The sequence below is a fragment of the Phycodurus eques genome, chromosome 8 (assembly GCF_024500275.1).
Source record: "Phycodurus eques isolate BA_2022a chromosome 8, UOR_Pequ_1.1, whole genome shotgun sequence".
Lineage (NCBI taxonomy): Eukaryota > Metazoa > Chordata > Actinopteri > Syngnathiformes > Syngnathidae > Phycodurus > Phycodurus eques.
Genome location: NC_084532.1, coordinates 14,152,118 through 14,164,572, shown reverse-complemented (window position 1 = coordinate 14,164,572; position 12,455 = coordinate 14,152,118). Strand labels below are relative to the sequence as shown.

General features: G+C 42.4%; 1 protein-coding gene across 1 annotated transcript in view; it reads right to left on the bottom strand.

Moving 5' to 3' along the window:
* The window catches only part of nr5a2 (nuclear receptor subfamily 5, group A, member 2), a 64,341-nt gene that overhangs the window by 39,371 nt on the left and 12,515 nt on the right, over positions 1-12,455 (bottom strand). Inside the window, exon 4 of the mRNA XM_061683247.1 lies at positions 9,754-10,460. Within this exon, the coding sequence (XP_061539231.1) occupies positions 9,754-10,460 (707 nt within the window). The remainder of the gene's footprint in view (positions 1-9,753; positions 10,461-12,455) is intronic.

Sequence of the window (12,455 nt, the reverse complement as noted above, 5' to 3'; positions counted from 1 at the left end):
GTTGTTCGAGCTTTCGTACGAGCCGGCATCATTTCTGAGGAGCCGCACAGCAACGAGACTGACTCCGACAATGACGAGAGGGAACCTGGCGTGTTTGATGGAGAACTTCCCCAGCTGTTCATTTCGGATACAGAAGATGAGGACTTTGATGGATTTGTGGATGAGGATTGATCAAAAAAATAACGTGAATACATTGTTAAATACTTCAATAAAGTACAACCGAACTCAGTTTTTCTCCTGCTGCCTTTTTAAAAACATTGTTTTAGCGTGCATGCATGCTACCATATGTTTTAAGCTAGCGTATGCTTTACCATGCCTGCGCCCAATAATACGGTAAATACAGAAATAGACCCCATAACTAAGACTGCGCCTTTTAATACGGTGCACCTTATAGTGGTGAAAATACGGTAAATAGATTGTCCTGTTAATTTCAGTGAAAATGTACTTATTTGCATTTGGCAAATACTTCCTGGCTCTTGGGTGTACACAAGTTCCACAATGACTCAAATGGTAAAAACAAAATGCATCTGGACATTTATCCACATTATAAGCAATATGGAATAGATTTGGGTCATTGCACCGCCTCTATGAGGTTTTGTGGAAATAGATTTTTTGTTGTTGTTGTTGCCGCTAGAAGTTCGGTAGTTATACTTTGGATAGTTAAACTGTCTTTTACACAAATGAGATGCACAAATGTGTAAAAGAGGAAGATAGATTAGCTGACAGGTTTGCAAAGTTGTGTGTGTTGTGTTTAGTTTGGAGGTTGAGGGTCAGCATAGAGCTACAGCACCCACAATTTGGCCCCTCTGACCTCCGAGAAACCTTATAGCCGCAGGCTATTTAGAGGCAAAGTGCCGCCTCTTTGTGCTTGTCTTTGAAGTTGTCTTGACCACGCCGGCCACCCTCATACCAGACTGTACGCAGGCTGCCTGCACACAACATTACCTTTCAAGATGAATAAATACGTTGCCTATTATTGTACACATTTAGAAAAAGTGCTATTATAATTTATTAGGAAGTTAAGCACATTGACAACACAATATGAGCATTATTGTGCTACTGCCTTGCCTGCCTTGCACTGGCGACCAGTTTAGGGTGTACCCCGCCTCTCGCCCGAAGATAGCTGGGATTGGCTCCAGCACGCCCGCGGCCCTAGTGAATATAAGCGGTATGGAAAATGGATGGATGGATGCCTACCTTGCAAAGTCAATGACTGTGTACAAACTCTCACAGTAATGCACTAGCAAAAGATTTATGATATACAGTACAGTGAAAGTGCAGTGAAAAAACATCATCATTTTAAAAGCAACTTTTCAAGCAAATCCCTACTAAATTATTGGAAATATAGGCTCAATTATGTAAACCAATTGATTTGGTTTACACCGTTTCAGATAGGAAGCACTCAACAAAAATAAATGTATATTTACCACAGCTCCCAGCTACAAGCACAAGGAAAAAGTTGTTTTGTTACATTATTAGAGCGGGTGAAGTGTTGAGTTAATTTGTTCGATCAGCAGCCTCATATCTACTTCGTTTACTCATTTTCTTTGCCTTTTATTAACACTTTCCTCTCCATCCTTCAACTGCTTCCTCCCCGATCTGACTGCCAACTTGTGACAGTAACAACAGCACAGGACTCTAACCAAGCAGTCTCGTCACCTGAGCCACCGCGTTAACAAGCAGGATGACCTGCCAATAAAAAAGGCTTTTACCCTGATCGTCCCCAAACGAGACTTAAATACGACCTGCTTTCACCCGCAGAACGCCCAGAGTGCTCACAAATGTGAATCAGGCTGCCTTTACTTGCCGAAAATGAAAAAGTAGTGCAGGTGGAGGCATTCTTAGCTTTTCTTTTGTCACTCCATTAGTAGCGCCTGTCAGAGGAGGCTAAATTGGAGAAAGGCAGGGACGGATGAAAGTTTAAAAATGCATCTCTTCAAATTTAGGTGGTGCAACCATTTGACAAACCTAAACACGCACCATAAACCTTATCGGCCAATCTACATACAATAATGAGATTGAATACAATAATTGAGATCGAATACCTGCTGTGTGATTAATTCTCCATTTTGGTTGAAATGGCCTGAGAGGTATCTGTTTATGAATTATTGTGTTTTTTTAAATTGTGTGGTGTTTCTGGTATCTAATGTAGCTCGATAAGGTAACCCATATATTGAAAATATTACTCCTTATTATGACACCCTGCTGTCCTCCAACATTGCTGATTAAAACCTCTGTTCTTAATTTGATTTAATTTGATTTTCACTGTCTGCCAGTTACAATTAAAACTGAGCATTTTTGGCTGCTAAAGCCACACATTTGTAGACGACTTAATCAGCAGATATGTTTGCGCTATGTTTGACCTGCTCATAATAAGAGCAGGACAGCAGTTACATGTTGAAACAATAAAGAAATTAAGTAATGCAAAAGATGATGTGAAAGGTACAGGAAATTATTTTTGAGGTAGATTTTGTCATTCAGCGGCTCTCCGTGTACCTTGAATGACAGACTTTCATCCTTCATCAAAGCAACAAGTAGATGAGCAGACTTTGAGCATGCTAACCTCCCGTTGTGTCCTCTGGGAGGGGCCAACCTAAATCTTTCCTTTTAACAAGTTCCCTGCTCTTCCTCCCAGCAGTCCCCTGTGGTCGGACCTACGGGACCATTCCAGTATTTGGGAAGATTGTGTCTTAAAGCTATGTCTACAACCATCAAGGGAACCGAGGGGGAAGTTCACTTTTGGGTTGTCCGCACTTAAAACTTCTAAGACACTATGGGCACTTAAAGCCCAGAGGACATCAGGTATAACACACGGTTGCAATTGCCATCTTGTCATGTTGCATACAAATGCATATACATGCTTCCTCTTCTGGGAACAGCGTGGATGCATTCAGAATCCACCTGTAGCTCACTGTTATATCTGAGTACCGTTTTATTGAAACAAATCCTTAAATCCACTCACTCCTGTTTGTACTGATACTGACACATCAAGGCTTGTTTTACAGCATTTATGAAAAAGATAGGCTGAGCTCCTGCCTGGTGGTCTATTATTTATGAATGGAGAGAGACCCCCGCTTCCTCCTACATACAGTAAGTAGCTCAAATTCCTGTTCCTTCCCAGTGTGACTGATCAAACAGATATTGTTACCACTAAAATAGCATCCCACATGGATCTCTAGAACCTAAAAGCAGCCAGTGATAAAGACGGATAGCCGAAGGAAAGGAGGATGGGTGAGAGAAGGACAAAAACATTTTTAATTCAGTGAAGCTTTAGACAACTTTCCTCAGCTTGGTGTGTTTGTGTTTGTGTGTGCTGGTGGGATACTGTACACAAGTGTTCATCTGTCTGTTGGGGTAGTGAGGTGGCCTGTTATCTATCACCGGACGAATGCTAGGTTGTTGGGGAAGGTGGCGATGGAGGGGTTTGTTGGCCCGAATGGTGCTGCTCCTCAAATGAAATAATATATCTTTGAAAGCCTACGCCCCGCGCCCGTCCCCGTCGCCGTAGATCAAGCACACGAGCGTCTGGTGGAGTCGCTCCAGGCCCATTAACCTTCCACCTGTCCCCCCACCACCCCACCTTTTTTGACACCCTCCCCCCATCAAACCCCACCTACTGATCGTCTTTTCACCCCCCTGCTGTCCTTCACCATGGTCCCTCTCCTCCTCCTCCTCCTGCTGCTGCCCTTGGTCGCCGCCTCTCGCAGCCTCTTGTTCATCTTCCCATTTAACCCCCTCCCCTGCTCCTGTCACCGTCCTCTCTTCCTCATTTCCCTCTTCCTCTCATCCAAGCCTCCTGACAGTGCCTTCTCATAATTTCTCCTCCTCTACGTCTCCTTCCCTCTCCCACGCTCATGCCTTAATGCCACTTCCCTCATCTTTATCACCATATCGCTCTATTTCCAAATCTTCGCTTCACCTAAAATTGCTTTCTTTGTCTTTCTCCCCCATCCTAAAATCTCCCATACATTTTTGTCATGCTTGCATCTTGTAACACCTTATCCCCGTCTCACTTTGCCTCTATAACTTTCTTTACACCATATGGCTAGTGTAAAGTGTGTGTGTGTGCGTGTGTGTGTGTTGGGGGGTGCGTATCCTCCCGAATAATAATTCAAATGCAGTGGAGTAGGGCCACAGTTACAAATCTCTAGCAAAGGCACATGGCCGCCAACCATCATGCTGGCAGTTTGTCAGGGCAGGGGCGTCGAGGGGGTAGCGGCTGGGATATTGTTGACCTCTGTGACAACACTGAGATTGCAGCATAAGCTTTTGAATTTGGTCATGTGTGGAGTTGGTTATAGATTCCCCCAAAGTTCACATATCAGGCCTTCACAGTTTATTCATTTCTACTCATTTATATATAAAAAAAGAAAAATCCCCAGTGTGTATGTGTTTTTTGTCCTTCCAAAGTTCACATATCAGGCCTTCACAGTTTATTCATTTCCACTCATTTATATATATATTAAAAAAAAAATCCCCAGTGTGCATGTATTTTCTCTCCTTCCTCTCAGCCTTTTCTTCTCTTGTCCCTGCGTTCTCTCTGCATTCCTTGTCTATTTACGTCCTCTCTCATCTCCCCTCTTTGTTTCACCTCTGTTCTCTTCGCCTGTTCTCTCCTCTCCCTGGCCATCTGTTTATCCAATATGGCCGCCCATCTCAGCTGGGAGCTTTTCCAGGGAACCAGACTTCTAATACAGTTCCTCCTCAACTTAATGGGTCTCCATTCTGCTTTTGCAATTCCTTCTGCATGCAGACCAAAAAAAAAGAGAGAGAAACAGAAAAGGTAGTGTCTCGATCCATCCAAAAGCTTTCCCTAAATGGCTAAAAAAAAAAAACAGTGAAGTCACATTTGGAAATGTCACAGGTTGTCATATCTCTTCCACTTCTATCAGTTTGATGGACTAAATATACTGTATGCATAAAGCTACACCGCATTTAACACAACAGATTCTGAGGCATGCTACTGAATTGGTTATGTCATAATTGGTCTGGTACAGATTTCTTTAAACCGAGGGACAAGGTAATTAAGATAACAAGACTATTACGTGTGAAAGCATGACAAGGGGAAATTGTTTAGCGAAATCTGCAAAATGAATAAGCAGAAGTGAATGAGACGATGGGATAATTTCTAGGAGTATTTTCTGTTTTCCAGTATATAACCTGCCAGCTAGTGTGTGTTGACTAGGCACACAGAAGAGCTTCTGGTTCCAAAATGAGACACCCATCCTCTATATGAAAAGGTGTGGAGAGGAAATGAGGAGCGGGGATGTGTGTTGAAAAGGGAATTGAGTTGGGAAGCTGATATGCAAACATATGATACGTCGATCGTCCAAATTTCCCTGCTAAATTATCTCTCCCATTGTGTTTGTTGCGTGCATCGGGCCAGCCATCCCATAATGCTGGAATAATGGAGGAGAGCGTGGCAGAAGACGAGCTATGAGTCACATTGAAATTGAACTAACACATAGTGTAGCCATTTAAAATGCTTGTTTATTGAAAAATCCAAAAAGCTACAGTGTCTTGTGTGGCCTCTTTATTTACCTTACATACTATTTAAACCTAATTACTTTAACTAAAACATTCGAATGAACGTTCAAAATTATATTCAAAACATCCATCCATCCATCCATCGTCTGAGCCACTTATCCTCACAAGGGTCGCGGGAGGGTTGGAGGCTATCCCAGCTATCATCGGGCAGGAGGCGGGGTACACCCTGAACTGGTTGCCAGCCAATCGCAGGGCACATATAAATAAACAACCATTCACACTCACATTCACACCTATGGGCAATTTTGGAGTCTTCAATTAACCTAATGCATGTTTTTGGGATGTGGGAGGAAACCGGAGTGCCCGGAGAAAACCCACGCAGGCACGGGGAGAACATGCAAACTCCACACATGCGAGGCTTGGGATTGAACCCCGGTCCTCAGAACTGTGAGGCAGATGCTCTAACCAGTCCTTCACCGTGCCGCCTATTCAAAACATCAAAGCTATTTTATGACATAAAAGAAGAAGTACAGCTACACGCCCATCTCTCGTAATATCATCAGAATATCTACATTTTATTTTAATTTTATTTGGCCTTCGGTGTGCAATACAAAGAAACAAAGAAATTCAACCAAAACAACCAGATGTTTGTGCGTTGGAGCTTTTCTGAATTTAATTCCAATGAAAAATATAATCTGCTGTAACCTGTTCGCTGACTACAACATTAGTAACACTTGCACATCTAATGACAAAACAAAAACATTTAAACATAATAATGTTCGAATTTGCTTGACAGAGGAATTTATTTAAGTTTATTTTAGAATGTTTGAATAGAATGTATTATAAAATGAGTGCCTTGCCTTCGTAAAGGTTGAGAAACACTGCAGTAGTGCTCGGTATGTGAAATTTGTCATTTGGGAAGAGCCCACCTTTCCAGAAAAAGACGAAGCCGTCTTGCACACTGGAAGAGGACGGAAGGGATCTTCAAAAGGTCCCCACTAATGGCTAAATGTGTCCGAGTCCCGTGACAGAGGTAAACCTACGGAAACTAAATCTTTAAACACTTGTTTGGGCAGACATCTCGTACACACCCCCTGAGCTTGGCTCGATTACCGAAGAAATTCTTTTGTTCTTACTGTGCTAATAATAGTGAGAGCTTAATGTCCGAGCGCAGTTTATGTGTGTGCATGAGAGCATGAGGAGCAAGAGAGACAGAAAAAGAGAGAGGGAGATGAAAGTGTATATATAGTTACCTACAGCCTCACGCCAGCCAGCCTTTTGACTAACTTTTAATTCTGCTTTGCTTCCTGTCTTTGTAGTACCGAGCCTAACCTCACAATTAACATACATGAAGTCACATCCAGTAGCACAGATGGATTCTGATGCACATCAAAATTTGAATACACATTTTTAAGATGGCTTCATCAAAACTAACTTCTGTAATGGACAAGTGTAAATACAGTATCTTTCTATATATTTATTAAAACAATACTGGCATCGGTCCTTGTGATTTTCAAATGTTGTCATTGAGCTGCAGAAGCCAGTTGCAGAGCTGGGTAATGAAATACACTCAGGCTCACTCCTTTAGCACAATCACAAACAAATCAAAATGTAAATTCAAACCAATCTGTAAAACGTAACAGAGAATCCGCTTTTAAAATTAGCAACCACAAGAGGCCAACAGCTTGTTCACTGTGTGGGAAGCATGTGCACTATTATTTAGATGGGTCTTTTGAAAATTTGTCATGAGAGTAGGTGTATCTCCATCAACTAAATTATCACGCCCCACCTATCCCAAAAGAGGAGGTAGTTCAGGGGAGGCTGTTGGGGGTGCGGGGGGATACTCAGGAAGAGGCTTGTCCTCTGTTGAGCTCAGGTCATGCTCTACTTTTGTAACAGGCACCTGGCTCATTTGCTATCAAGCGCCAGTAATATGGTCGTCATTAGGGGAACATAAAGACTTTCCATTCTGCCACTAATCAGGGAGTGACAAACACAAGCGGTTTTGCTCATTGAATTAGGAGAAGTGTATGATAAATAATGGTGTGCAAAATGATCATTCAAAATTAATGGACAAAGAGTACACAATGATTAGAGGTAGCCACACCCTGCGATTCGCCTGCGTGCGTGTGTTTGCATGTTTGTGTGTGTGTGTAACTGTAGTGAGGATCCCAGCTGAATGCAAATGCAAATCCAAAAAAATGTCAATAGCCGCGACACACAGCGTGCTAAATGTCAACATGTGCTTTCAAGGTCTTTGTAATTGGCTCGCTTTTATATATCAAAAAATTATTTATTACATGTATTATTTTCCCATCTTGAAAATAAAATTACATTTAATATGGAGGGGTAATTTTACGACTGGCCCCTGCCTATTAATATGCATCTGAGCCTTTGGCAAAGTGCTATGCCAGACAAAAGAAAAAAAAAAAAAAAGAGGTGAAGCTCAGATCAGTCCCAATCCCATGTTGCTCAAAATTCATTCAGAGGGAAAATTAAACCATAATGGCGCATGAACTTCATCATCCTTTGGACTCTATGTTGAACCGTGGCCTTGGAAAATGTGTTCTTAAGTTTTGTACCTTCACTGACATTGCTTCACCCAGGTAGGTACAAATACATTTGGCCGCATATGTAACTGCAAACAAATTCTTAAAGAGCTTGGTAGATGTTTTCAAATTGTTGATCGTTTGATTCAATATGGAGAATTGAAAATATTTGCTGTGGTCTATTCGCAATGTAAGTGTTAATGCAACAATAAGTCTGATGTCTGGTCATAATACAGGACAGACATTAAGCACCTTTAAACTGATCCAATGGCTTGCAGAGAGCTTCATATGTGTCAGTGTTGTAAAGTGGCTTTTACGTGCATTGCGTTGTACTGATGAACAAGGCTCCTGGCAACATATTATCCATGCAGTATTCCAAACAACTTCAATTAGTATGCCAAAGAAGTACAATAGGTGAGAGTTGGTAGCATATTAGAAGCTTGAAAACAGAACCAAGCACAGCTATTTTCTCCCATTCATGGAGAAATTAGGCATGTATTTATCGCCAGTAATGATGACAATAAAACAACAGATTGCTCTAGCAAACATAACTAAATGAAGCCAAAAGGCTCACATTATGTTTGCGACACTACCAAACCCAACCTGTTGTGGCAAATGGCCACCCGAAGCTGAATCTTGATCTTGTCGAGGTCTCTTCCCATTAGAAGGGAAGGGAGCTTTTCCTTTGTCAATTTGCCAAAGTGCTGCTTATGTTGGATCTATTTATGATATAAGCAGAGTGTGACCGTAAGCCTGTCCATATAAATAGTATTGTGTATTGTGATTTTTATTGGATGTGTATTTGAGACTTGTTGTGATTTGGGGCCATATAAAAAGTAAGATTTCCACAGGCAGCAAACCGGGAGTAATGCATTTCTTACAATTGACAAAAGAAGGTTGGTGAGGTAATTCCAACACTATATTTTTTTGGGGACAGGAGAACTACTGGAGTTTGTCAACTGGTGGACTCATTGTCAGAAAGAAGGATATACTGTATCTGTAGTAGACTCCAATGATGTCCCTTCAAATACACTTTACACTAATGTATCCATTAGGACTGATAAAAAAAAGACAAGTTAGTAGACATTTCCATTGACAAAAAAAACATGGTATGTTGCCAAGGTGTAAAAATTAATTGTCCAAAGGTACAAAAGTAACACCTTTGTGGGCACCAGCCAAGGGACAAGTCACTGTACTTCTAATGGTACAAAGAGAGTGGTGCTACTGGGGATCAAGTCAGTCTTGATGTGCTTTCAGATCACATTTTCTGTTATTGTAACTCCTCTGACTCTTCAGTCAATATGCTAACCAGTGATACATCACACGGAGCGTGCACAGTCAGATCAGAGGAATCACTCATGGGCAGATAAATCACCCAGACTGCGACCCTATGAAAAAGGACCTGGAGTTATCGCAGCCCATAGCCAAAATGTGTCATGTTAGGGGAAAATATGAGTGGCTGCTGAATTGCTGATCAGTTATTAGGACAGTATGCGTTGACAGACCTGTGAAGATTGGTGTTGAACCAGTGCATATGATTAATGGCATGTCTCGAATCAAGTGATTGAATGAATGTCCAAGGATTTTGTTTCAATCGTCTTTTGTAGATACCAAATAATGCAAGTAAAGCCTGTAGAAAATCAAATATTTAGTCTAAACAATTATGAATACAATTTTTAAAATAAACCTTTACACTCACAAGACCATGCCCACCCACCTTGAGTTCGCGGAAGAAGATGCTGCTGCGAGCCCACTCCACGATGGAGAAGAGCGTTTGGTCAGCCATCTTGCACATGAGACCAAAGGTGTTGAGCTTTTCGTGCTTGCCTCGGCTGGCCTGTTCCTGCTGAAGGTAGGCCAGGATCTTTGCTTGAATCTGTGGCTCGTCCGGTTCGCATTTGAGCAGCTCTACGATCAGGTGGGGGAAACTGGGTGGGGAGCCCGACTGGTAGGCATCAACATAGGCGTAGCCCATGATGGACTCTGGGGAACTGGTGTACAGGTCTGGGTATTCAGACTTAATGGTGCGTGTGCCTTGGAAGTGTCCGTAGGCTGTTTGATAGCCTTGCAAGCTGCCGGCATGCGGTGGCATTGCCATGCTGACGGGTGAAGTGACGAAAGGGCTGCGGTCATAGTCTGTTGGGGGTAAGGCGGTGGCATGATGGTGGTGGTGATGGTGGTGACTGGTGTGGTGGCCGGTGTGATGGCTCAGTGGAAGCCCTTTGGAGGCAGCTGAGTGAATGTTCTGAATGGCTGATGAGATGGTGAGGTCAGTAGGGACAGTCTGCATCACCTGGCTCATGGCCTCGATTTTCAGGCCGTTAGCTCGGATCAGTGCCTTTTTCTGTTGCTTGAGAGCCCGGTCACGTTTGTACATTGGGCCAAACTTGTTGCGCCCTCCTCTCATGCGATCTGCTCGCACAGCTGAAAAAGCAGAATGACAAGGATACAGAAAGAGGTAGAAACATTACGTTTAGCCATTAATTGAGCATTATGGTAATAGGATTTTCTATGAAAAGTAACGCGGTGAAATTAGTATAAACCTGGTGTATTTTGGTAATGAATCTTACCATCTTAACCATGTCACCCTAACCCAGGTGTCAAATTCAAGGCCTGGGGGCCAGATCTGGCCCGCCACATCATTTTATGTGGCCCGCGAAAGCAAATCATGTGTGTCGACTTATTGTTTTTTGCTCAAATACCAAAATTACAAATTCTCTTCACTTTTGATAACATTAAGATATTGCAAGCATTTTTTGTTATCACAAATTGAACTGAACACATTTTTTTTTCCTGGCTTCTGATTGCAAAACTAGCTATCCATCAATTTGTTGTGGATATGTAATAAAATGAGACGATCATATATTTATATGGGTTGACAGTCATAAAGGCCCTCTGAGAAAGTAGAAACTAGAACTATGATGTCGCCTGTGACAATAATGAGTTTGCCACCACTGCCCCCCTTAATTTGAATTAATGACAAAATATCACAATAGCACAATTTAGTTGTTCAGTGTTATGGCAGGATTCTCCATGTTTTCAGAATGCATTGGTGTTAGGATTCTGCACATGATACAGACAAAGTGCCAACCCAATGAGCCTTGTGGTAGTGAAAACATGTCCTGTGCGATTGTAGACTTCTGTGTGGAAATATGTTGAAAAAAAAATTGTCCACAGATAAATAGCATTATGGAGGTGAACTCAATAATTGTAATGTTTATGTAGGACAAAGGTTTTCCTGCGGTGATTACACTTGACATTGTTGACTCTTAAAGCCCACGGGTCTAACAGATAGTGAAGTTATTCATTGACCAAAGACACAAACTTCCCTGCATGGAAATACAAATGAAAAATATTGCTACAAATATAAAGAAAAGTCTTTTTAAAGGCATCTGACGAATGAATGATACATAAAAGCTTAAAAACTGGCCTGGATAGACAAAACCCGAGGCTGTGAATTTGCATGGAGGTTCTACCCAGTGTTCTACGATCCTCATGCAGAATCCCGTGGCGAGGATCATAATGTGTGCGTACTGTTGGTGTGTCAAACGAATGAGATGGTTACACATTGGACTGCTACGGGGGCCATGTGTGATCTGGCTGACTGCCGCCATCGCGAAGCTGCTCTGCTGCCTCCCAGTTGGGGGCGTGGGAGTTAATTATTCATATTCAATCACCCTTTACTCCGACCCCTTTCAATGAGCTAATATATATCGGGGACTAAACAACAGAAAACCTCTGCCATCTGCAGTATTTTCAGCGCTTGGCCCCTGTTAGATTTTGATTCCTGGGATGCCATGGTGACTTGGCCATGGTCCACTACAGCTCATAATATCTTAATAGATTATTAAAATAACACTTGAGGACGACTGAAGAGTGGGTGTGGAGGACTGGAAAGGATGCCCCCCCCACCCACATCCTTTTCATGCACTCCAAAGCTGCCTTGGGAGTGATTTTAATGACCTCCGTTAGACAAGTGTCTGTCACTGATTTGAACGATAGGATTTAACACACACACACACACACGCGTACACACATGCCGACACTCTCTGATACACTCAATGCAATACACTTGTCTTGATCACAGACATAGATAGGAGCATGAAGTCTTGACACCTCAATGAGTTTTTAATGCATACGTAGTGCATCGCCCACTGACACACAACAGTCTCGCTGGAACTGGCACTGTCATGGATCATCATAAACATCTAAAGATTACTGACTACATCCATCCATCCATTTTCTGAGCCGAATATCCTCACGCGGGTCGCGGGCGTGCTAGAGCCTATCCCAGCTATCATCGGACAGGAGGCGGGGTACACCCTGAACTGGTTGCCAGCCAATCGCAGGGCACATACAAACAAACAACCATTCGCACTCACAGTCACACATACGGGCAATTTAGAGTCTCCAATTAAT